Source organism: Tasmannia lanceolata, unplaced genomic scaffold (assembly GCF_043159265.1).
Source record: "Tasmannia lanceolata isolate RefF3 unplaced genomic scaffold, GAP_Taslan_0.1 ptg000015l, whole genome shotgun sequence".
NCBI lineage: Eukaryota > Viridiplantae > Streptophyta > Magnoliopsida > Canellales > Winteraceae > Tasmannia > Tasmannia lanceolata.
In genome coordinates this window covers 26,313,815-26,337,526 of record NW_027518692.1, presented here as the reverse complement: position 1 = coordinate 26,337,526, position 23,712 = coordinate 26,313,815, and the positions used below count along the sequence as shown (strand labels likewise).

At 38.3% G+C, this 23,712-nt stretch overlaps 2 protein-coding genes and 1 non-coding gene across 4 annotated transcripts; all 3 read right to left on the bottom strand.

Annotated features, from left to right (window-relative positions):
• Positions 1–1,739: 1,739 nt before the first annotated feature.
• On the bottom strand, positions 1,740–12,271 carry LOC143845490 (origin of replication complex subunit 1-like). 2 transcript variants are annotated; one of them, XM_077353859.1, is made up of 16 exons: positions 11,367–12,271; positions 11,011–11,146; positions 7,405–7,554; positions 7,122–7,277; positions 6,655–6,806; positions 6,472–6,571; positions 6,246–6,368; positions 6,003–6,164; positions 5,786–5,843; positions 5,525–5,703; positions 5,131–5,254; positions 4,372–4,442; positions 3,718–3,813; positions 2,956–3,032; positions 2,663–2,746; positions 1,740–2,124 (listed from the first exon to the last, which is right to left on the bottom strand). In XM_077353859.1, exons 1-16 carry the CDS (start codon positions 12,143–12,145, stop codon positions 2,061–2,063), a joined length of 2,511 nt encoding a protein of 836 aa, XP_077209974.1. In that variant the 5' UTR covers positions 12,146–12,271; the 3' UTR covers positions 1,740–2,060. The 2 variants fall into 2 exon arrangements, with proteins under 2 accessions (XP_077209974.1, XP_077209975.1); XM_077353860.1 differs by lacking the exon at positions 3,718–3,813.
• Positions 7,417–7,494, bottom strand: LOC143847635 (small nucleolar RNA snoR28). Its single transcript, XR_013235161.1, has one exon. It is a non-coding gene; the product is annotated as a small nucleolar RNA snoR28 (small nucleolar RNA).
• Positions 12,272–18,299: 6,028 nt separating the features above from the next.
• Positions 18,300–20,023, bottom strand: LOC143846067 (chalcone synthase 1-like). Its single transcript, XM_077354478.1, has 2 exons — positions 19,698–20,023; positions 18,300–19,339 (listed from the first exon to the last, which is right to left on the bottom strand). Exons 1-2 carry the CDS (start codon positions 19,879–19,881, stop codon positions 18,339–18,341), a joined length of 1,185 nt encoding a protein of 394 aa, XP_077210593.1. The 5' UTR covers positions 19,882–20,023; the 3' UTR covers positions 18,300–18,338.
• Between the last annotated feature and the right edge of the window lie 3,689 nt (positions 20,024–23,712).

The window sequence follows — 23,712 nt, the reverse complement described above, 5'->3', positions numbered from 1 at the left end:
CTCTCTCTCTCACACACACACACACACACAGATAGATCATGGCCCAAAATTCTTCTCAAGAAAATGATCCTAAGCCCCCTCTTATCTACTTGGTGTAAAAGTTATACATTTCACCTGTACAATATGTGGTCACTGAAACATTGGAAATCAAATTCCCTCTTGGTTTTACCCTGCATACTGGAACAATAGAAATTAGTTCAAGGGTAAACCGGCGCAGAAAAAGTATATTCCTCCGAAATGATTTACCCCATGATTTCCACCCTCTCGTAAACCAATGCAGGAAAAGTACAATATGTGGTCATTGAAACATTGGAAATAAAATACCCTCTTAGTTTACCCTACATATTGGAACAATAGAATTTAGTTAAGGGTAAACCAATGCGGGAAAAGTAGATTCCTCCTAAACGATTTACCTCAAAATATGTTACATTCTCATATTTACCCCTCTCGAACAGACCCTTTGTGACTTTGTGTAATGGTGAATCACAGCAATGGATGAGGCAACAACCCTAGTTACACTTGAGAGGGCATTGAAGCTAGTTGGGAGGAGCTGAAGGACTATTTAAGGGTCAAAGGTGGGTTTTATTTAAGGGTCAAAGGTGGGTTTGGTATCCATCCAACTAACAGTTAAGGTTCATCCGCGCACTCCGTGGCAATGCCTTCAACTAGTACACCGACCTCCAGCCTGGTTCCATCGACAGTTGGGACAAACTCGAGCGCAAGTTTCTGAATCGCTTCTACAGCACTCGAAGGACTGTGAGTAATGGTGGAGCTCGCTTTCACTCGACCGAGGAAAGACGAGCATGTCATCGAGTACATCGAACGATGGAGAAACCTCGTCCTCAGCAATTTATATGTGCATACCTACAAGGCATGCACTAGGGGCTTCTTTACTTTCTTAGTAATGCTTCCGTTTGCTCGGTCCTTGCCTCTTGAAGATCTGCTTTTCATCCTATGTTTGGGAGGCAAAAAAAATTAATTCGCAATGCGCCATTCCCACATCCCAAGGGGATGTCTCTTATTTTAAGAATAACATTATTATTTTTTTAAATTGACAAATATATTCATACTAGCAAATTTACAATGGGGACTAGTAGTCCCACCAGATTTACATAGTATGAATTGCCTAGGAGCATTCTCCTTGGCCCAAAAGAAAAGCCCATTTACCCCTCATACTACCCAAGCCTTCATTGTAACAAATCCAACAAAAATGCCCTATTGTGGGGCTCACCAAGTTAGGACCGTGATCTGCCACGTCACACAAACTTCACCACATTCCGAATTTGATTTTCAAAAATCCCGCTCGAAGGCCAAGAGCTATTGTGCGCCCCTAACCGTGCATGATAGCCAACCACCCAACAACACCGTCGAATATCTGGCGGCCTCCACCTCGTACCACCACCAAAATCCGGCGGGTCATCCTCCAATCCCTTCTACGTATATTCCACAAAAGTCAACTCCGCGAGGGGAGTTTCAGCCATTACCATCATCATCAAGCTATAGTTGGCCTTCCACGGCTCCAGGTGTTGTTTAGCAACAGCTTTCCTCCTAATCTAATTTGTTGTTCCTCCCATGGGGAGAAAGCACAATCTCTTAATCATAGAGATTCATTATCACTAATTGCGGTGTTGGTGGTGAATAATAGAAAGCTTTTACCCATTTGATTAATAACAAAGCACATGATACTAACCCCATAACATATGAATATGTTACAAATAATCATCATAAACATCAATATCAACAGTACAAAGTAAACACATGATATTTAAATGAAATTTCCTAAATGATAGTCCACATTCATATGGAGAGTTGCCATCCAGTTGGTCAAATGTTTCAAGTTTCAAGCCACAAATGGCTAAGTAAAATAAAAGTAAGAGTCAGAATTATCAAAGTACCATTTGTTTCCCAAGATAAAATTGGAACAAAAGTTTGAACTTAAAATTAATTTATGGAAAGGGTAAAAAAATAGAAAAGAGTCAAGTCATCAAGAGTTGATCTTTGATGGTAAAGTGAAAAATCTCTAAGAATGTAAAATAGAATGTCTATCCTCAAAGTCTGCATCACAGGTACTTAGCTAACCAAGGAAGTTGTGGGCAATCCTTCAGTGCAAAAGCCACATCATCGCTGCCACATCAGAAGACAACCAAGGATAAATCAAAATGCTGGCTACTAAGGCCCTGTTTGTTTTTTATTTGGAATCAAAATCGATGCTCAAAATCTAAAACGAGCAGGGCCTAAGGTGTCATGCTAAAATCAAAATCACAATATAGACCTAGTACATTAAGAACACCTTTCTAGGAATAGTTTTAAAGTTAAATGATACGAGATTTGGCGGTCATACTACAATTGTAGAGCATATCTCGTATCAATTGTACAGAGCATAGCTTAAAATTTGGCGGAAAAATAATAGTTTTAAAGTTTAATCCAATACCAACTAGAAACTTGGTATTGGATTAAATAAGAGTCGTTGTCTTAAACAAGAAATTTGGTATTGGATTAAATAAGGACTTGTAACAGGCCAGACAGGTCAAGTGAACTGGAGCAGTAATAGTGAGATTTCAGTAAGAGGAAATTTTGCCATTGATAACTGTGGTTTAAAATTAAATAAAACTGATTAAAACAGAGAGACACTAACCTATTCAAAAAAAAAAAGAAATCTAACCTCGGAAAGTTCAGCTGCAGTTTCTGCAACCTATGCCTAGCTACCTCTTCACAAAGAATAATTCTGCATTCACCAAGTTTGCAACTGCAATATGAAGAAAGAAACTTTTAAGAGTTTTTATCTTTTTGATTCACAATTTAAGTTCAACTACAAATAATTAAAATAAAGGGAGATTTTTTTTGTGAGTGAGAAGAGCATCTCATTGCATAAGATAATACCAGCTTACCAGCAAATGTTACGAAACACCAATCAATATGCGCTAATTGGAAAATAAGTTATTTAAAAGTGATTACCTGACTTTCAAGAGAGTATCCCATCCAGGGCAAGCTTCGCCGTTGCTTTTACAGAGGCAGGAAACAGCCATTGCCAACTACAACACCACAAGGCCATAAAAACAAAAAATATCAAAATCGATTTCCTAAGACTCATAACCTTAAGGCCACGTTTGGATACCTCGTATTTTTGTATTTAGATTTGGATTTGAGTTTTGGATACAAAATACATCAATCATCCTCATGCTCATGTTGTACGTGGGGAGGGGGAAGTCTGGCTGCTGCAGCAGCAAGGTGGAGGAGCAGTGAGGGTGAAGGTTATTGCCACAAATATTGATTTCCAAATTATGTCTTGCAGAACAGATTTGCAAATCAGATTTGTTTTCAGTGTTGTAGCTGCTTTGGAAATCTAAGGATCTGATCCAGTTCCAAATCTCAACTGCAAATGTGAGAAATCCAAATCTAAATCGTGTGGGTATCCAAACGTGGCCTAAGAGACTAATTGTTAGAATTTTAACAGCATAAATGAGGATCTGCTCTTAGTTGCAAATACTACTGAATTAATATTAAAACTTACGACAATCACGATTGACATAATTTCTTGCACAAAAATATTCAACCTTTTTTTCTTGACAGAAAATACAGTAGTAGTGCATATCTACATACTACAATTGTACAGAGCATAGCTTAAATCTGTTGACTTTTAAAAGAAGAGCTTTACGAGGACACAAGAATTTTCTGCATGAAAACCAAACATTCAAAACTAAGGGTCAAGAAAATAACCTTTTCAAAGGTAGTTTCACCCATTCCAGTTTTGTAGAGCTCATGAACCAAAGCCACCAACACAATTTTACTGAGTTTTGAACAATTTCTCATTACCTGTATGAAGAGAACGCATAAATCTTTGCAAAGAAAAAAAAATCACATGTTGTTGGCATTCCATGAATGTAACTAAAGATTCACTTCAACCAAGCAAAATGTCAAAGGTAGCAATAGTCATGCTAACACCATAAATGGCTCCATAAATTGAAATTTTTTAATTTCTTTCCCCATGACAAAAATGTAGGACTCTCAGATAGTTCTGTTACTTGATTTTGTTTTCCCAAGGGTGATTTTTTATCACGTAATCCAAATTGTCATGGTGGTGTCCATTCTCTTTAGTTGAAACTTTCAATGGTCTGTTTAGAGCATTGTGTTACAATAATAAAAAAAGTACACGATTCATAATTGACAATGAATATTATTGGGGATTTGCTAGCGTCCATCGCAGAACGTATTTCGTGGATGGTCTGTTGCATGTGAGAGCAGCCACCAAGGCTCACTTTTCAGCAGATTTTGTCTCCATTCATGAGGTGGCTGCTCTCACATGCAAGACCATCCGCGAAATGCCTTCTGCGATAGACGCTAGCAAATCTCGTATTATTAACTTCAACTCACTTGAATATGAGGTGCCTGAAACATCTCCTGTATGGCCGCTTCAACGTCAGCCATACCAACAAGTTGCTTTCCTGGAAAATATAGAAATGCAATGATCTATTTGGTCAACATTCAATAGAGATCTCAGTGGAAGATACTTCCAAAACCAGCAACAATCTAAATCGAGCGCGAACTAGTCAAATATTGGAGTATCAAAACCAGCAACAATCTAAATCATGCGTGAACTAGTCAAATATCAGTAAAGGTTGTTCAACTAGATGGCAAATACCAATCTGTATGTATAACACAATAATGATAACTTTAACAATAACAATGACAATTATGATAAGTAATTAATTGAGGCTATTGATTTTGGCACTACAGTGCTTTGTTAATTGCACTAACACATCTTGTCTTTTATTATTTAAGCAGCTGTCAAAGGTTATTACAGTTCCCAGACAGCTCTCAGAAGCTAATTAATAAAGAAAAGACAAGCCGAGGTCGTGCAATTATTAAAACATGGTAGTGCTGATCAGCAGCCATAATTAAACATCCACTATAATTTCCAAATTTTCCTTTGCTGAATTTACAAATGAAGACAAAATAATCATCAAATAAATCCAGCTGGAAACTATGCAGGTAACCAGTTATTTCTGTTGTGAATATGAATATGGACTGGATCATCATAATCAGAATTCGCACACTCTAACATCAACAAGCTGTAGCTAAGGGCATGTATCTACACATCATTCCCTACAAAATATACAGCACCCTTCTTACCAATAAAAAGAGAGTCAGTTGCTTTCATGGATTGTACAGAGTGCTTAAAACGATAATCTGCTAGTTCTGCAGCACGCCTACATATTTCCAGGGCACGACGAGCATCTCCCGAAATGGCCGCAACCTGAATAAATGTGTTGTGGTGAATAAGAGTAGGATAAAAAAATAGCCAACTGTATTTTTTGCATCCACATAAATGCAAACCATGTGTGAATGACAATTAAGATCTGATGACCCATGGATGCAATGCAGAATGATACTGATGAAAAAGAAGTATGAATTTTCATATGGATGGTCAGTTCATACATAAGAATATGCATGCCTAAGAGTCTTGTTCACATCCATTTCAGAAAAGTAAAATCCCCAAAGAATGGAGAAATGTCCCAAGACCTACCTTCCTCGAGGCAAATTCTATAGCTTGCTTTTCAAACGCATCAATGCCTTTAAGACGACTTGAAATTATCTCTTGAAGTTGTTGGAAATTATAGGGGCCAAAACATAGCCTTTGAATGCCCATACGACTAGAAATACGTGGAAGTAACTTTTCTGGAAGATCCATGGTATTCGCTATTCCTGCATATCAATTCACAGGAATGAGAACCATGTAACGATAGCACCTCAAACAAAGAGGCATATTTTAAGTCGAATGAAGTACCTATTACAACCAATTTGGAATGTGGTTTAGTAGGCCAATCAAGAATGTTGTATAGAACCTGTAATCAGAAAAAAAAAATGATTACAGATCAATTCTTATAATCTTTTGTGACAATAAAAGCAGCCATAGAGCAATTAAAAGGCACATCCAAGAAATTACAGGTAGTAGTTTGCGTCAGTTACTGTAAAATTGATACACCATAAGCTGCAACAATTACCGACTGGTTCCTGGTGACAAGAAGGTCAAGCTCATCTATGAGTAGAACACACGGCTGATTTTCTTCTTCGCCAACTTTATTACCATCTGAAAATCGCTCATTCAGCAATTGAAGAGCTTTTTTCCATCCAACTCTATGCCCACTTAGTGCTTCATATATAACCTGCAGATTTTTTATGTTCAGATAAGAGAGGAAAAGAAAAGACGAGTAAATACAAAGAACTTGTTTCAAGTAACTCGTTACCCTGTAAATATTCTCTGGAGAGGCTAATTTTAGACCATTAATTTCTACAAAGCAATAGGGTCTTATACTTCCTGCATCAACTTCTGACCTTAGATTCCTCATCACTGAAAGGACACTCATAGTCTGCAATAATAAATAAATAAACATATTATTCAAGGAAAAAAAAGAAATAGAGACATCAAAATAGCCCATTCAAGATGAATATTTACATGAGAGGAAGACCTACCTTGCCGGTTCCTGGAACACCATGGATATAGAGGCAGCGTCCTAGACATCGATCTTCACAGATTGCATCTTTTACAAACGCAGTTATCTCTTCCATTTCCCTGCGATATAAGCAAATTTCTTCAATAAAACCATACTGCGAAGAATAGTGGGGCCTACAAAAGACAAACAAATTGGCACATACTTATTTCGGCAGGGCAGTGATTTAGGTAAAGTTGCTAACAGCAGTGTTGCTTTGGCCCTTTCAAGTTCGGTCTGCTTGTGGGATCTAATGTGTTCTGGGATTTTCTTAGCTCCGATCTTTTGGAGACCAAATGTCTGCCCCTTCCGCGAGTTCTGAATGGATAATAAATCATTTGAAAGGTATTAACTTAATATAAAGATAGTGTCTGTAAATAACGTCATCGTCAAACAGCTTTGGGGGGGGGGGGGGGTTGTTAAAATATAAATGATCAAATAACACCAACACCAACTCTAACAGCTTAAGCTTTTGGAGTTGTTAGAGTGGGGAGTGTTAAAAGTATAAAAGAATAAATAACACCTTCTCCAACAGCTTAAGCCTTTGGAGTAATTGGTAGTTTCACAGGAGTAATTGGCCCTTTGACAATATCATAACCCCCAAAAGAACAAGGAAAAAAAAACAAATAATACCGCTGCCAATTCATGATATTGGTGTTTGTGACCTGGGGATTTCCCAGCTGATAAAGCCATGACACTCTCTTCTTCATACTCCATGTCTTCTTCTGTATCACATCCCGAATCCTTGGACGAATCCCAATCTTGATCACTGTCAGTTTCTCCATTATTCTGGCATGAAAAGACAAGCTGATAAAATTTAACTTCACAATGTAGGTTCCTACTCCGTGGAGTGCCATCTGTTATTGCAATTCACATACCAAATTCAATGCCACTATCCAGTTCCTGAAAAATGTACCTCCTCATAATCAATATCTGCGAGACGCTTGAAACTGTGCCAATGAACATCATACTCATATTCACAAAGAAAGACATCATCTCCCTCGTTGTTGGCCTTAGAAAATTCTTTAGGGTTCATGACATAGCAATGTCTGAGGACGGATTCCATCTGTAGATACTGTATAAGTTAGGAATATATGAAATCATACAAGTACTGCACATTAATTTTTGTTTAACATTAGTTTATTCCACACTAATGCAGATAAAAATCAAGAGCATTTTCTTTTTTGCCATCCATGAAAACTGAAGAGTGAGAACACATTTTGCAAATGGTTTTGAAAGTAATATATTGCAGGTATACACTATTCTATGGAGAAAAATGAAACACCTCAATGGCTGAATTTGATATGATACTAAGCCATCTTCACCATAGTTCCTTACAAAATGACTGTTGAAATAGAGTCATTATATTGAATTTTTCGTATGAAGGGTATTTTTGACATTTCAGATGTAACTCACTTAAGATAATAAAAAGAGAGAGCTACAAAAATTGTGTAACTTTAATCCCCGCAAAACATTGGTTCTCTTCTCCATCTTCTCTTCTCTTATCAATACACTTTTTTTTATGGGTAAGCTGGGGTTAGGCGAACCCCTACCAGTGTATTAAATAAGGAAAGATGATACAATAACGGAAACAGGATTACCAAGCAAAAAAAAAAATAACAGAAACAGGACCACTGACCAATCTTTAGAACAATGTCCAAGGAAAAGGGCAAACCAAGTAGGTTCGTGATACCCTTGAAGACAAACTCGAAACGAGCAACAGAAAGAAAATATACAAGCTGGATTTGTGCAATTTGAGTCTTGGGGGACAAGTGATCCCTAGAGCAGGACCCCAAACTTAGGTGAAGTCTTGTTTACTGTGATCCAAGAGATTTATCATCTTCTAGTTATATTTCCTTATTATTTGGCTTTTCCTCAACTCCTGAACCATTGGGGGTTGACTCGTTAATTTCATTGGGATGGAGGATAGCCCACTTGTCGGCAAAGATGGGAAGAATAGGGAAGTAAGTTTGCCTTTTTTCTTCCTTTGAATTTTTGCCATGAGTCTTCTTCAGTGGGATTGGATTCCAATTGGAAGGATATTCCTTCCATATCTCGGTTTCCTTCTTCAATGTGGGATGTCCCTTCCTCCAGGATTTCTTAAGGCGAGAATATGTTTCCTTGGCTCCTTAAGGGCTGCCTCTTTGAAACTTCAACTTGAGGCTCACCATGATGATTGCTTTGATGGTAAGTCACTTGTTTTTCCAAAGTTTTACCCCTTGAGGAGAACTTATTCTCTTGGGAAACTATCGGATTCTCGTTTGGTTGAGGAGGCCAGCTTGTTAGATTCTTCACTTTTCTTAACGGGCCTCCATTCCTTCTTAGGTTGAGGGGGCTTCTGTTCTGGAAGTTAATTGCACTCCCATGTGCTATGGCTGAAATCTTTGCAATTGTTGCAAACCTTGGGTATCTAATCACATGTTATTGGTTGCATGATCCCTCCCAAAGTTGTTCTAAGTTTGATTGAGTCCGATAGGGGTTGATCGGCTTTAACTTGGATGCACATCCTAACATAGTTCAACCTTGACGAATCGGCAGTTAGGGGTGTCCATATAGACTTATAGAGAAGCTTGAAAATGATACTGGCAATCCTGCTCATATTATGGGGGGTCCAAAATATGAGGTGGAACCCTGGGGGACGAATCCAAATGAGAATTTCAGAAAGTTGCTTCTTCTCCGAAGAGGCTTCTGGAGTCCATCTTTGGAGGATTTGGGGCCTTCCTCCATAGTTGTGTCTTGATTCTTCTAGGACTCGTGTGCAATCATCGGAGATTGTGAATTTAAATAAGAAGAATCCATTCTCCAGTGTGAACATTTGTAGGCCCCCTTTTAGGTTCCATTTACGGATGAGGCTTTCTCTGAGAGCAACAAAATAAGATCTTCTTCCCAGGAAGTAGCCAACAAGGACAGATAGTCCATTTGTTTTCCACCTCCTGGATTTCTTCGTCCTCGAAGAACAATTCAAGACTTGAAGCTTCCTCTTCCCCTATGTATTTGAGATTTGAAGGAGGGGACAGTTCTGTTTGCTTTGTGAAGAGCATATGCCGGGGGTTTGTGGGGGCACTTTGGAGTTTGGACAGTTGTCTTCCTTCTTTCCCCATCTGGAGTTCCTTCTGCAGATAGATAGTCACGGGCATTTTCAAATGAATCAGTCCTCGTGGTGGCCCAGCGAGTGATGAGGAAGCTCTTGGTCCTTTTTATCTGGGATCTAACTCGCACTGGATTGTTCTCTAGAAAGCACACCTTTGCCATATGATATTTGGAGGGAAGTGTGTTCTCTCGAAAAGGGTGGGCCCCCAGCTGACCTCGAGATTTCCAAATCCGCTGTCTTGCCGGGATCCAGAGTTCCAACTTTCTTTTTAACTTTTATATCTTCACGATTTGCATGATATAGAGCGGATCAATATCCAAGATAACCAGATCCATTCATCCTTTGATCTCTAGACAAAGGAAACTTCAAGAAAAGGCATATAATGGTTAAAAACAGGCATTGCTCCTCCACCATGCCATTCAGCTCATCCCCCATCAGGGCCAAGAATCAATGCCTGAGGCAATTACATAATACTCTGCCTCTCTTCTGCTCCACTTAGAGGGAGAGTCTGTGAATTCCCACCAACATTACAGACATCAAGACCGTGTTCTATAATAGAATAAAACAATTTAAAGATTGGTTAATGCCATCTGGATCATAGTAACTTTTCACCAGAATTTAGTTTTCCAGAACCCCAAGGGATCCCGAAATGGTAAAAAATTGGATCCCAACAATGAAAACCCAACCGGCTTGTCTAGATATAGAGACCAATGTACTAAGCTGTACATAAACAGTCTCCCAGTTTCTGCATGTATCCATCACCTTTCTATTAATGAACTAAAAATAGTAAGAAATCTCAAATAAAAAAGTTCTTGAAACATTTGTCTGCATTCACAAATATTGTTGCCTCATAACTAAGCTTGTAAATTTGCTTATGTGTGACAGCAAAAATAAAAAAATTAAAAGGTTACAATATCATCAGTGTTAAAATGGTGTATGTTTATGTGTCACTTTATGATTGATTTATTCCCAGTAAGATTTTAATTGCTGATAAATGATTAACGTCCCCATGTTTTAATTGTTGCACTCAACCATTTATGCTCGCGGGTAAAGGTGATCCATTTCTGTGTCAGGGGTAAATTTCAGCTCAAGCTTAATGTTAAATTTTAAAAAAAAATGGGTTCAGGCTTAATGTTAAATTGACCAAGTTATTTCATCACTCTTGAGTGTTTTCAACAATTTCCTCATATCCCTATCATTTACTGTGACAACACTTCTCTTAAATGTCTATGTTTGCCCATCTCAATTGATGTGTTTCTTTCTAGATGAATTTTCACTAAATTACACAGAACAATAATAAGTGAGGCTTGTGTACCCCAACAAGAAAAACCTATCAAAGTATTGGGAACATATATTGTCGTGTTAATATACGACTAAAATAAAAATAGAAAGAAAGAAAGAAAAAGCAAGGAGACGCATCCAAACAGTTACCTCGATGTTGTCAAAATCATTTGTGCGATAAAGCTCCCTCCGTAGATTATGTGGCTGCCTCCCAGCTGCAGTCTCTTCAGGAACTATATACCAACGGCCTTTAAACCAATAGGTACTATCTGGTTCCTTCCACAAACTACTCAAATTTCAATAAAAGCAAAAATCAATACATTGTAACTAAAAACAACTAAGAAATTTCGCTACAATTTGCATACTGATTACCAGTCAATCAATACATTGTACCTAAAAGGAACTAAGAAATTTCGCTAAAATTTGCATACTGATTACCTCTCAATCATTACATTGTACCTAAAAACAAGTAAGAAATTTCGCTACAATTCACATACTGTCTATACCTCTCAATATGCGAGGCCCACAAATCGCTCGAAAGAAGTTTCTCCCTCGCAGTTCTTCTCCACTTCTTCCCTTTCGGCGGCATCAGAGGCTCCACAACTTTCCCCATCTTTCGAGCCTCGCAAAACACACAAACCCAATCCCCTTCTGGAACTTCTTTCAATGGAGGCTTCACACATTTGAGATGAAACCCTCCCAAACAATCATCACATTCGATCATTACAGATTTTCGAGACTTTGCGCAGATCCGACACTCTTCAACATCAGGATCTTCTTCATCAGAACTCGCATTTTCCCTCCTCTTCACATAAACATTATCACCAATTGAAAATTCCCCTCCATCATAAACAATTCTCTTGTAATAGATACGATTTTTAGGTTTCGAATTCCCCTTTTTTCCAAATTCCACCTTCCTCGAAGCCCGAGAGGTCAATTTGGGAGGTGTTTTTTTCCCATTTTCAGATCTTTTCCTCTTCTTTGGCTCGCCGAGATCCGGTGAGGTAGGGGAAAATGAAGTTTTCTTTGATATGGGCACGAATTGTTTCGCATTTTTTGTAGATTTTGGAGTTTTAATGTTGGTAGGATCTTTGATTTGATCATTGATGGATTTTAGAGGGGTTTTGGGATCGGAAATGAAAGAAATCCTCCGCAAAGATCGACGAGGAGCTAGGGTTTCTGGGGTGGGAGGGGCATGAGATGGCGAGGGTTTTGGATTGAGAGGAGAATAGGGCTTAGGGTTTGAAGGCGAGAGTTCGAGTTTCTTTGGGGTTTTTTTCGACATCGCCCTGCAAGGGTTTCGGTTTGGGAAAGAGGAGGAAATGGAGGAAGAAGAGACATTTTTGTAGACGGAAGAAAATGGCGGGAAACATTCCCTCCTTTTTTTTCCCTAGAAGCTCCGCCAAATGGGTCCGGGAGGAAAATTGTGGATCGGCAAATACGTAACTGGGGAGATTTTATACGTTGTCGCAGATAAATGAATGGTTTGGATTATCTTATAAAGTGGGACCCACACTATGCTTTTTTTGGGGAAAAAAATGGGCTTCACATGCACACAGTATGTAAAATGGAGGAAAACCCAAAAAAGAATGGAAGAAAGAATCTAGGGAAAATGATAAAAAAAAAATGGGACTTTTAACTGAAATTATCAAAAAATGTTTGCGTTCGTTAAATTATGAGAAATAGGTGAAACGAATCCCAGGGCATGTTTTAAGACAAAAATGCCCTTGATTTTCCCTCCACCCCTCCACCAAGGTAAGAAACGGATCCCAATTCATTTCAACAACCCTTTTCAACTTTTTTAAGTAAGAATAAAAAGTTATGCGTCAAAATCACTATAAAAAAGTGAGAATGAGTGTATAAATAGATTTTTAAGCACTCAGAACCACTAATTATACCTAGGAACCACTATTTACGACTATGTAGTGGTTTCGAGGTATAAATAGTGGTTTCGAGGTATAAATATTGGTTTGCACATTATAATAGTATTTCATTGGGTGTCAAAAGTTGTCATGAATTTATGAACAGTGGTTTAAATAGTTGTCTAAACACTCAAACACTATGGTGGTTCATAGTTTAGAAGGCCTAATACTTATTCCGAGAGTATAAATTGTGAAAATAAAAAAGTTATACAGTCAAAACCACTATAAAAAGTGAAAATGGTTGTATTTATAGGGGTTAAACACTCAGAACCACTAACTATACCTAGGAACTACTATTTACCACTATTTAGTGATTCCGAGGTATAAATACTGGTTCATACATTCTAATAGTATTTCATTTGGTCTCAAAGTTGCCATGAATTTATAAACAGCGGTTTAAACACTCATAATCACATTTAGATGAAAGGAACAACAATTAAATCATTTCAAGCACTAATTGTGGTTCCAAGATTCCTGTAAACCACAATTACAGTCAAAACCACTATAAAAAGTGAGAATGAGTGTATACATATTTTTTAAACACTCAAAACCACTAATTAAACAATGAGAACCACTATTTATACCTCGGAACCACTATTTACCTCGGAACCACTATTTACCACTATTTACCTCAGAACCACTATTTACCACTATGTAGTGGTTCCGAGGTATAAATAGTGGTTCCAAGGTATAAATAGTGGTTCATACATTCTAATAGTATTTTATTAGATCAATTATCCTTTCTGGAGTGCTTTTCGGATCTTAGTTTATGTGTCAGGGTCACAATCTATTTTGAGTTGAGTGGGACCATCAACTAAAGTGTCATAAGTCCGACTTATATTGTACATAGTTAGCGCTTAGAGTTAGGGATCAAGAGAAAGTGGAAAGAAACTCAAGTGGATGGACAATTTTTATTCAAAAAAATACAGAACATGAAATGTTGTTTGAAGTTTTGAGTATGTTTTCCATAGGCTGATCCTCGCCTCGCCCTTCAATCTACAGAGGTTTCCATAATCCGAATTTCCTCTATGGATTGGAGGGCTATGATCATCCTATGAAAACGATTTTTTGGGCACAACCTATTGACATTGTGGCCCATCTAATGGACGGTTTGGATCATCCTATGGTGTGACACGTACAGTACTTTTTTGAAAAATGCTAGAGAATATGAGTTTACACCATATAAAAATTCTTTCTCATGAAGAAACAATAGATCTTCCCAACCACCAAGTCAAAAGCCAAGCGTATTTATGTAATTGAACACAATTTCTAGAAGGGCAGTGATAAATTCACCCTGTATTTTTTCAAAATGGACTGTACAGCCCACACCATAAGATGATCCAAATCGCCCAATTGATGGGCCACAACATAAATAGGCTGTGTCCCAAAAATTATTTCCATAGATTATCCCAACCGTCCAATCTATAGAAGTTTCCATAATTTGAGTTCCTCTTTAGATCGGATGGGTAGAATCATCCTATGGAAATGATTTTTGAGGCACAACCTATTTACGTTGTGGCCCATCAATTGGGCAGTTTGGATCATCCTATGGTATGGGCTGTATAGTCCATTTTGAAAAATATGGGCTGAATTCAAACTAGAAGGGGGTTGTACAATGGAGTTTTACCAAAGGCAATGGACTTTCAACACTTCACGTGGGGAAGAAGAAGGTAAAAAAGGTGAATAGGGTTTGTGAAATGCATTGGGATCCGTTTCTCAAAAAGGTGGAGGGAAAAGCAAGTAAAGGGCATTCTTGTCGTAAAACATGCCTTGGGATGCGTTTCACCCCTTTCTCATGATGTTGCCAACACAACCCTTTTTCATAATTCGAGTTAAAAGTCCCATATTTTAAACATTTGCAACCACCTGTAAAATTCATGGGCGGCCGAGTTTAGGAATCTCGAGTTTTTTTTTTTTAAATAATAAAACTGAACCGACCGAAGATAGTTTACCCTAGGTTAGGGTAAGGTACCAGAAAGCCCGGCCTGCCTAACCCAAGTTGCAACTCCAATTTTTGTGTCTTTTACAAGTTGAAACCGAAATCGACTGTACTCACAACGGTATTAAATTTCGACCGAAATTTAGAAATTTGGATCGAAATTTCGTCTTCCCCGAAATTTTGGCCTAAATTTAAGGGATTTTACCCAAAAAATTGGATTTTGATATTTATTTAATATTATCTCAAAATTTCAGCCGAAATTACATATACCCAAATGGTAGATGTTAAGGTTTTAGTCTTTTATTTTGTTTAGATTTAAAAATAATAATGTCTTGATTAATTAAGTGCCAAAATTTAGTATATAAATGAACTGCCTAATTTGCATTGACCCGCCCCATTTGAATGGTTTAAGCGGTCTAATTAAAAAATTGAGCCATTCATTTGGAATTAAGAAATTTATTGTAATAACCGGTAATATATATATATATATATATATATATATATATACAAATAAATAAAAATGGCCTCTTAGGTGGGTAATCATCGGCCATTACTCATTTTTCCCCGAGTTAATCGGGCATGAGGACATCTGGCATAATGGGGCGTACGCGATTCGAACCCAACGCTGAGCGAGGATTGAACGACTTCCTACCACTAAACCACCGCCCCAGATGTCAACTAAAAATGAGTAGATACTTACACATATTAAAAATTACCAATAGTCACTATTCATAATTACTATTCACAATAATCACTATGCAAGATTACTATGCAGAAATACTACGTAAGATTACTATGCAGAAATACTATACAAGTTCACTATTGAGATAAACTATTCAAAATTACTATTCACAGTAGGACCCACCGAGTACTATTCACAAGCGGGTCCCACATCAGCGGGCCCCACACAAGCGGGTCCTACCACCAGTGGGACCCACAACAAGCAGGACCCACAAATAGCGGGACTCAACGCCAGCGGGACCCATCACTAGTGGGAACCACTACCAGAAGGACACACCGCAACCACTTTCATTAACTCATTGGTTAAGCGGGTCACTCCACAACCACTATCATTAATGAGTAGTTGCGCTTCACCAACGAAAATAATAATTAAATAATATTAATCATCCTGATACTATTCAAGCAGCCTTTACTATTCATTTATTTATACTTTTACTATTCCTATATTTTTGTAAAAGCATTTAAGAGAGTAGTTGTGAATTTAAGACTGTAGTTGAAAAAAATACCTATAAATAGAGGAAGAGAAGAAGAAGAAAAAAAAAGAGAGAGAAGAGAACGAGAGAGGAGAAAGAGTAAGAGAGAGAGGAAAAAAAGAGAAAGAGGAGAAGGAAAAGGAAATCCACTTCATCACTACAAGATAAGTCTTTCATATAGATAGTTAAAGTATTTATTATGGGTAATATGGTTGGTTCTACCACCTATGTAAATATTAGGATAAAGCATGCATAAGAGGCGATAACTCGCTATAGATTATGCAAGTTTTATCATCTTATTTGAACGGTGAAATGCTAGCATAGTAACCGTAAAGTAAACTTTAATCAAAGAAAGGCGAACTGCTGAGCATAGTAGCCCATCTTATTTGAACGATGAAACGCTAGCATAATAACCGTAAAGTAAACTTTAATCAAAGAAAGGCGAACTGTTGAGCATAGTAGCCAAGAAATAAACTAAATCAAAGAATGGTGAACTGCTGAGCATAGTAACCTGTGGGGTTCACATGAATAGTAACATGTGGGGTCCATATGAATAGTGCATGCTGGGCCCCATGATCTTAAAAATTTAATAGAAAGAACACTGAACACAGGGAACATTATTTTGGACATAGATGGACATTACCTGGACAGAAAGGACACTGCCTTAAAACATGAATTTGATAAAATTAGAATATATTTACAGGTTATCCACTCCAAGGTGTAAGCTCAAACAAACCTGTGACCGGAAAACTATATGTAAGGGTTTTCTTCCATTGATTTTCTTTTGCTATATGTAAGGGTTTTCTCCATTGATTCTCTTTTGCTATATGTAAGGGTTTTCTTCCATTGATTTTCTTTTGCTATATGTAAGGGTTTTCTTCCATTGATTCTCTTTTGCTATATGTAAGGGTTTTCTTCCATTAATTTTCTTTTGCTATATGTAAGGGTTTTCTCCATTGATTCTCTTTTGCTATATGTAAGGGTTTTCTTCCATTGATTTTCTTTTGCTATATGTAAGGGTTTTCTTCCATTGATTCTCTTTTGCTATATGTAAGGGTTTTCTTCCATTGATTCTCTTTTGCTATATGTAAGGGTTTTCTCCATTGATTCTCTTTTGCTATATGTAAGGGTTTTCTTCCATTGATTCTCTTTTGCTATATGTAAGGGTTTTCTTCCATTGATTCTCTTTTGCTATATGTAAGAGTTTTCTCCATTGATTCTCTTTTGATATACTGGATGTGAATATTTCATATTCTTTGATTCTCTTTATACGCAATTGCTATAAGAGTTTCTATCCTTATAAGATCCACAACTGATGAGAATCCAAGGGGGATCCTTTTTTTCAGACCCCATTCCTTTCAGATAAATGATTTTACTGATAAAGCTATAATTCTATTTTGTATCCTCGAAACTTGTTTCCGTGAGATATGTTTATGTTTAGAGTTTATCTTGTGATACCCTAATTCTGAATATGGACTGAGTTATGATATGATGACGGGTGGACGCGTTATAGTCCTCCATGTGCACGTGGGTAAAGACGACTCTAGAGAGTGTAAATCTAGAGGATTATGAGCCGAGGTATGGCTATGAATGGGCCGAGATATGGCTATGAATGAAAGCATCTATGCTTAATGGAGTATATATATATATATAATTATATATATATATATATATATATATATATAATTCTTGATATCAAGTTCTGTAAGTTTTCTCTATACGTTTGGAAAGTATGTTGTGCTTATTCTTTCTTTCCATGTTTATAATGTGAGATGTCCTATCTGCAAAATACCATGTCCTTATGAGCTTGACAATTCTACATCACTTGTTGTTTATACCCTACTCGGCTATTTGAGCTCTCCCCCCCTTTTTTTTTTATTGTTCCAACCCCCAGGTGGAGTATAGATGAAAGATGAGGAATGCTAGAGTTGAATCCAGAACTGTTCTAAAGGACAAATATGTTTTAAATATGTATCAACTATGTCTTGAATTGAGATGTAATAAGTTAGACCTAATTTCTGTAAACCCTCTAAACGTAGTTGTTGTATTTGAGATCTTGGGAATAATGAAAGTTTTTGAGAAAGATGATGTAATATTCTTCTACGCACCGAGTTGGTATTTCAAAAAAATCTGGGGCGTTACATTTATACTATATCAAACTAGACCGAATATATGACATGTTCAAATGGGATGGTCTGATTTTTAAAACATTCAACGGTCATTTCACCACTAGCATAGTATACATCGGACACACGAAAGATATGCCAATTACTGCTGGATCTTATTTCGGTAAATTGAAAATGCTTCTCTACCAAATAAAAGGGGTGGGAATGCTGGAAGAGGGTGAAAAATCATTTCCCACTACACAATAATAATTCCCCATCACACGTGTCATGAATTTTTTCAGTACTTTGAGCGTGGGGGGCATCGAAGGACGATGGTCTCAGCCGTGAGCCCGGGTCCGAACCCAAAGAGCACCCCCCACTCGAGTCCGTCCCCCACTGTGTCGAGTCCTTCCCGAACCGATCTCTTCCGCATTGCATCCATCACAAAGAACACGCAAGCGCTCCACATGTTCCCATACTCTTTTAACACCTTCCTTGCACTACTCAACTTATCTGGCCTCAATCCCAATTCTGTCTCCATCCCGTCGAGGATCGCTCGCCCTCCAGGGTGCACCACCCAAAACAATGAGTTCCAATCGGAAATTCCGAACGGCTCGAATGCGTCAGCCAATACCTTTCCTACATTTGTAGCAATATGTGTGGGGATCTCCGGTTGCAGGCCAAACACAAGCCCATCCTCCCTTAGGTGACCCTCTATGTCACCTTCAGTCCCATGTAACAACTTTTGTGAGGCCTTAACTAGCTCAAACAAAGCACACTCCACCATGACAAGTGGGTCCACCCCCACGATCACCGCGGCAGCCCCATCACCGAAAATCGCATGGCCCACAAGGTTCTCCAAGTGAGTCTCACTCGGGCCACGGAATCCAATGCCGGTGATCTCTGAGCAAACTACTAGAATTCGGGCCCCGCGATTATTTTCAGCTATATCCTTAGCTAGCCGAAGAACTGTGCCCCCAGCATAACAACCTAGTTGGTAGAGCATGAACCGGTTTGTAGATGGGGAGAGGCCTAACAACTTGACCAACTCGTAATCTGCACCGGGCATGGAGGCCCCACCACTGTTACAAAATATGAGATGGGTAATGTCGGTCTTTGGTCGGCCCCACTCTTCGATGGCCTTGATGGCTGCCTCATGGCCTAGTTTGGGCACCTCTGTGTCCATCAGGTCTTGGCGCACATTGAGTGAGGGTGCGCTATAAGCGCAAATGTTGGGGTTCGCCTTCATTATCTCCTCCGTCAAGCATAGATGACGTTTCTTTATCATTGATCTCTCACCTGCAAGTAAAATGTGTGTTGTTAAACTTGGAAAGACTCGGCTCCTTTATTATAAACATGCAACTCAGTGAGTCGACTCGTGACTCGTTGATCTTGAAAGCAAGTCAACTGGAAAGGGATGTAGACCAAGTTAATTACTCAAATAAAAGAAAATAGGGAAAAAAAAAAAACTTAAAAAGTGGGAGTGGCAATATCAATGCTCTGGGAATTTAGATGAAACTAAGAGATAAAAACTCAAGGGAGATGATTTTTTCACCCCCCTGTAGGTTTATGCCCGCCCCCTTAACTTGATTTGACATTAAAAAGGGGGTGCATAATGGGTGAAAAAAATCATCTCCCAAACTCATAGTCTACTTACACATTCTCTTGAACTTATCTTTTAGATCTACCATGTGCTCGCTTACAGTCATCTTGAAGTAGTAATCAGGGAATGTGTCCTGCTCCACCACCATGGGCGGAGTTGCGGTCCCAATTGCGAGTACACATGCTCGGCCAAATGATCGAGTCACTACGCATGGGGGTGCATTTGCCTCCGAGCTCATGGTGGTAGTGGACGATCCTTCAAAGCTCCCCTGCAAGTCCTTTTATAACTAGTCTCTGAAGTTTTAAATAAAGAGAGGGCTGCCAATATCAAAACTTTGGCGTTTCAGCTCCCTCACAAAGAGGACTGCCAATGTGTATGGGAGGTGCTATTTCCAAGCTGTTGAAACTTGTTATTCTATTCCACAAACAACAGCAAATTGTATTAAGAATTAAGAAGAAATCTCTCACTAGGGATCTGTTCTATACAGATATTTGCATTATATTATTGTAAAATCAACTGCTAAATCTACTTTGTGATCACACCATTGATCTGATGGGCCATCTCCGAAAATAATTTCATTAAAAAGTGGCCTCCATGCTTATATTTCTGTGTGCCCATGCTTTCCCCATGTCTCCTTTAAAGAGTCTCTCCAATGAAGTCGTTGAAGGGTAACTCGGAAATCAGCCTTTTACTCATGTGAGACAAAATCGGTCTTTTACTTTGGCATATGTGAGACAAATGGCACACACGATCACTTTTTAGCAGATTTTGTCTTTTTTCGTTTCATTCATCTGAGGTGGATGCTGTCTCTTGCAAATGTGAGTCACAGACTGGCTTCCCACCAAATAGCCTACAAATAACTTATTGGTTGCCAAAAAATGGGAGATACAAGGGGTATACGAGGGTTTTTTTTTACCATTTTGGGATGCAAAGGCAAGTCCTTTGCTATGTTTGGTTGCTATTGTAAATGGGAATGGGGATTTGATTACTTGGGCTGTCGGCTGATGTGGCAGCCCCCACCCCTTGTGTGAGAAGCTAACTCAAGAACAAAGGAGACTTTTAAGTGTTTTTGGTATAGTTACAAACATGGTTTATACCCGAAATGATACTTTATTTCGGCTGAAATTCTGAAATTTAGGTCGAGAAATTTCGGGATTTCACAGATTTTTTTTTTTTTTAATATTTTCCCAAAATTTCGGTAATTTCGATTATGAGATAAAATCTTTTTTTTATAATTGATTTCAATAGAGCCGACGGTTTTGGTGGGGGACCGAAACACATTCCGAAACCGAAATTTGAAACCATGGTCACAACTACGGAGTTTTTATATGGTGTGAGGCCTTACAACAATACGGTAGAGATACCACCCTTCATATTTGATCCGACGGAAGCTCACTTTTTGAGAAGCTGCTATTGGATCAAATAAATATCAAGGCTGGTACCTCCACCGTATAAGGGTCTTGATTATTGTTGTAAGGCCTTAACCATATAATTTCTCTACAAATACGTATACCAAAAAAGGTGTTTTTGTGTGGTTTTTTATTTGCCTTTCCATAAAGGTGGTGGTGTACAAAGAGGGGGAAGAAGAATAACACCTATGTATTTAAAAAGGCCCTTCAAAATTCTACCTGAACCAAGCAACACATTTAGCATTTAAATTCCAAGTGATTATTTTTCTCTTCTCCTTTCCTGTTGACTACTCTCACATGTACTCTTCTTGTAACCAAACATATTTAGCCTAAAAAAATTGTGAAGTAAAATGAGTCATGCCGTTATCAAACTATGTTTTGTGAGGATATATCAGTTCCCTAAATATATTACACATATAAACAGTGAGGCAGTCAGGGCCCTTAATCACTGGATCATATGGTGCTTGCAAGTTGCAACCACACCTGGATCACCAGATCAAAGGGTTGGATCTCTGCAAGCAAGCACAGTGATACATTATAAAGGAAAATATATAAGAAGAAAATATTGGTCGATCCGGGTCAACCGGGCTTTTCTTGTAGATTTTTCATCATCTTCCCCTTGAGCTCTGCCTTTATTTCATATTTATATTGATTTTGTCTTCTTTGTACTTTTCACCTCATCGATCTTCGGGTTCAGGCACCAGTTTTAAAAACATGGACAACAATTCCAAAATGGTTTTGTTTGAAAAACAAAGAGGGTAGTGGAATTGACCAATGATTTGGTCATTTCCACTCGCATGTTTTGCTCCTTATTTTCCAAATGAAATCCCTCCGACAGTCCTCAAGAAAGAAGACATTAAAAAGGTGATTGGGAATTTAGATGAAATTAAGAATAAGTTCACTCAGGGGCGGAGCCAGAAATTTACACTTTGGGTGGGGGCTGCCAGTATAAAAAGGTGAACACATGCATGTCATCTCGGACATCAGATAATTTCCTCATTTCCTCAATCATCATGCCAGTTGTAATAAAAAATAAGAAAAAAATATATCGGGTATTAGGATTTTCAATTTCAAGATTTGTATTACTGAAATTCTCCAAATGTCCTCTGAGTTAAAATCTTTTTAGAAGGGGGTATTTTTGAAATAAAAAATTAAGGAGGAGACTAGGGCTCGTTAACAGGGATATAAATGATATTATTAAGCCGTTTTCCCCAGAGAAACCCTAAACGAAACCCTAAACACAGGGAGGGTTTCATGTTTCGTTCAAGGAGAGAGAGAGAGAGAGAGAGAGAGAGAGAGAGAGAGAGAGAGAGAGAGAAGAAAATAAAGGTACCGAAGGAGATCAAAACGCTAGATAAGTCGATCCAAGGTACAAAATATGTTCATATTATGATTTTCAATTCAATCTCCTCAGATACTACGATTCCGTATTGATTGAGGCTTTAGAAAAGGGGCTTTTCTTATTTTCTGTCGTCTGGCGAAGTTCCGGTGAGTTCGTTGGGTTCTTTGGAAACCTCCTGTTACGAGCTTCCAATGGGTCAAACTTTCCCTGGTTCCGACAAGAAATGACGTAGTTAGGAGCCCTCAAAGTTTGTGAAAATTGGAGGAAAATTGCCTTGGGAGAAATCTCCCTTCATCAGGGTTGGTCAATTGAACACCTAGTCGGTGAGCTTGTGTTCGGTCGACCGAATTGGTGGTACTAGATTTTACAAAAAATAAAAATCTTGGATTATGGGTTTGGTCGACTGAACACGACCAAACATGGAATACTATAAATTTTTAATTATGGTTCGGTCGACCAAGCCAAGGTTGGTTGACTGAACCTGGGTTTGCTCCAAAGCTAAATTTAGCCTGTTTTGGGCATTCTTAGACAGCATCTTTGCATTCCATCATGACGTTTAGGCTTACTAAGATATGATTCTAAATTGAACTATAGGTGATCGGAGTTTAGAATACGAAGAACATTAATTAGGTTTCTGATTGAGAAAAGTATTATTGTATTACTTTAGTGTTTGATAATCGAATCTCCTGCTGCATCTCTTTGAACTTCTGATATAACACATGGAACCCTAAATACCCGTAACTTGATAAGAATCCCTCTTCTAATGAACCTTGGGTCTAGTTTCCCTTTAAGCTTTGTTACTCATGTCTTTCATATGCCATTGATTTGCCCCATTATTGCTCCAACCATGGATATGTTTTGACTGCCTATCATATTGATTGTGCAAGCCTTAGAATGTTTTTTTGATAAACTCTTGAATGCATATACCTCCGTGATTATTGTGATACTTTGTTTTGGCACTTTCGTGAGGCTTAGGTTAAATTCTGGATCCTACCAATGTGGCATCAATGCATTGACACTTTTGGGTCCCATCAATGGGGATTAATACATTGGTCTCTAGATCCCGCCAATGCGGATTAATACATTGGGCCTGTCGACAAGAATTATGTAGGACCGACTTCTGACACTGTTGATCGTTGGTGAGAGTAGAACGTGTCTTCCGGAACCATCGCCCTTTAATATTAAAATTTACCAGTGTTCATCAAAGAACTGCCGGTGAAGAAGGGTAAGCCGAGAGGCCTATGAAAAGTTCCACCAAACTTATCTATGGTGCTCTAAAAATGCTCCTAAAACTTGATATAATTGGCAGTTTTACTGG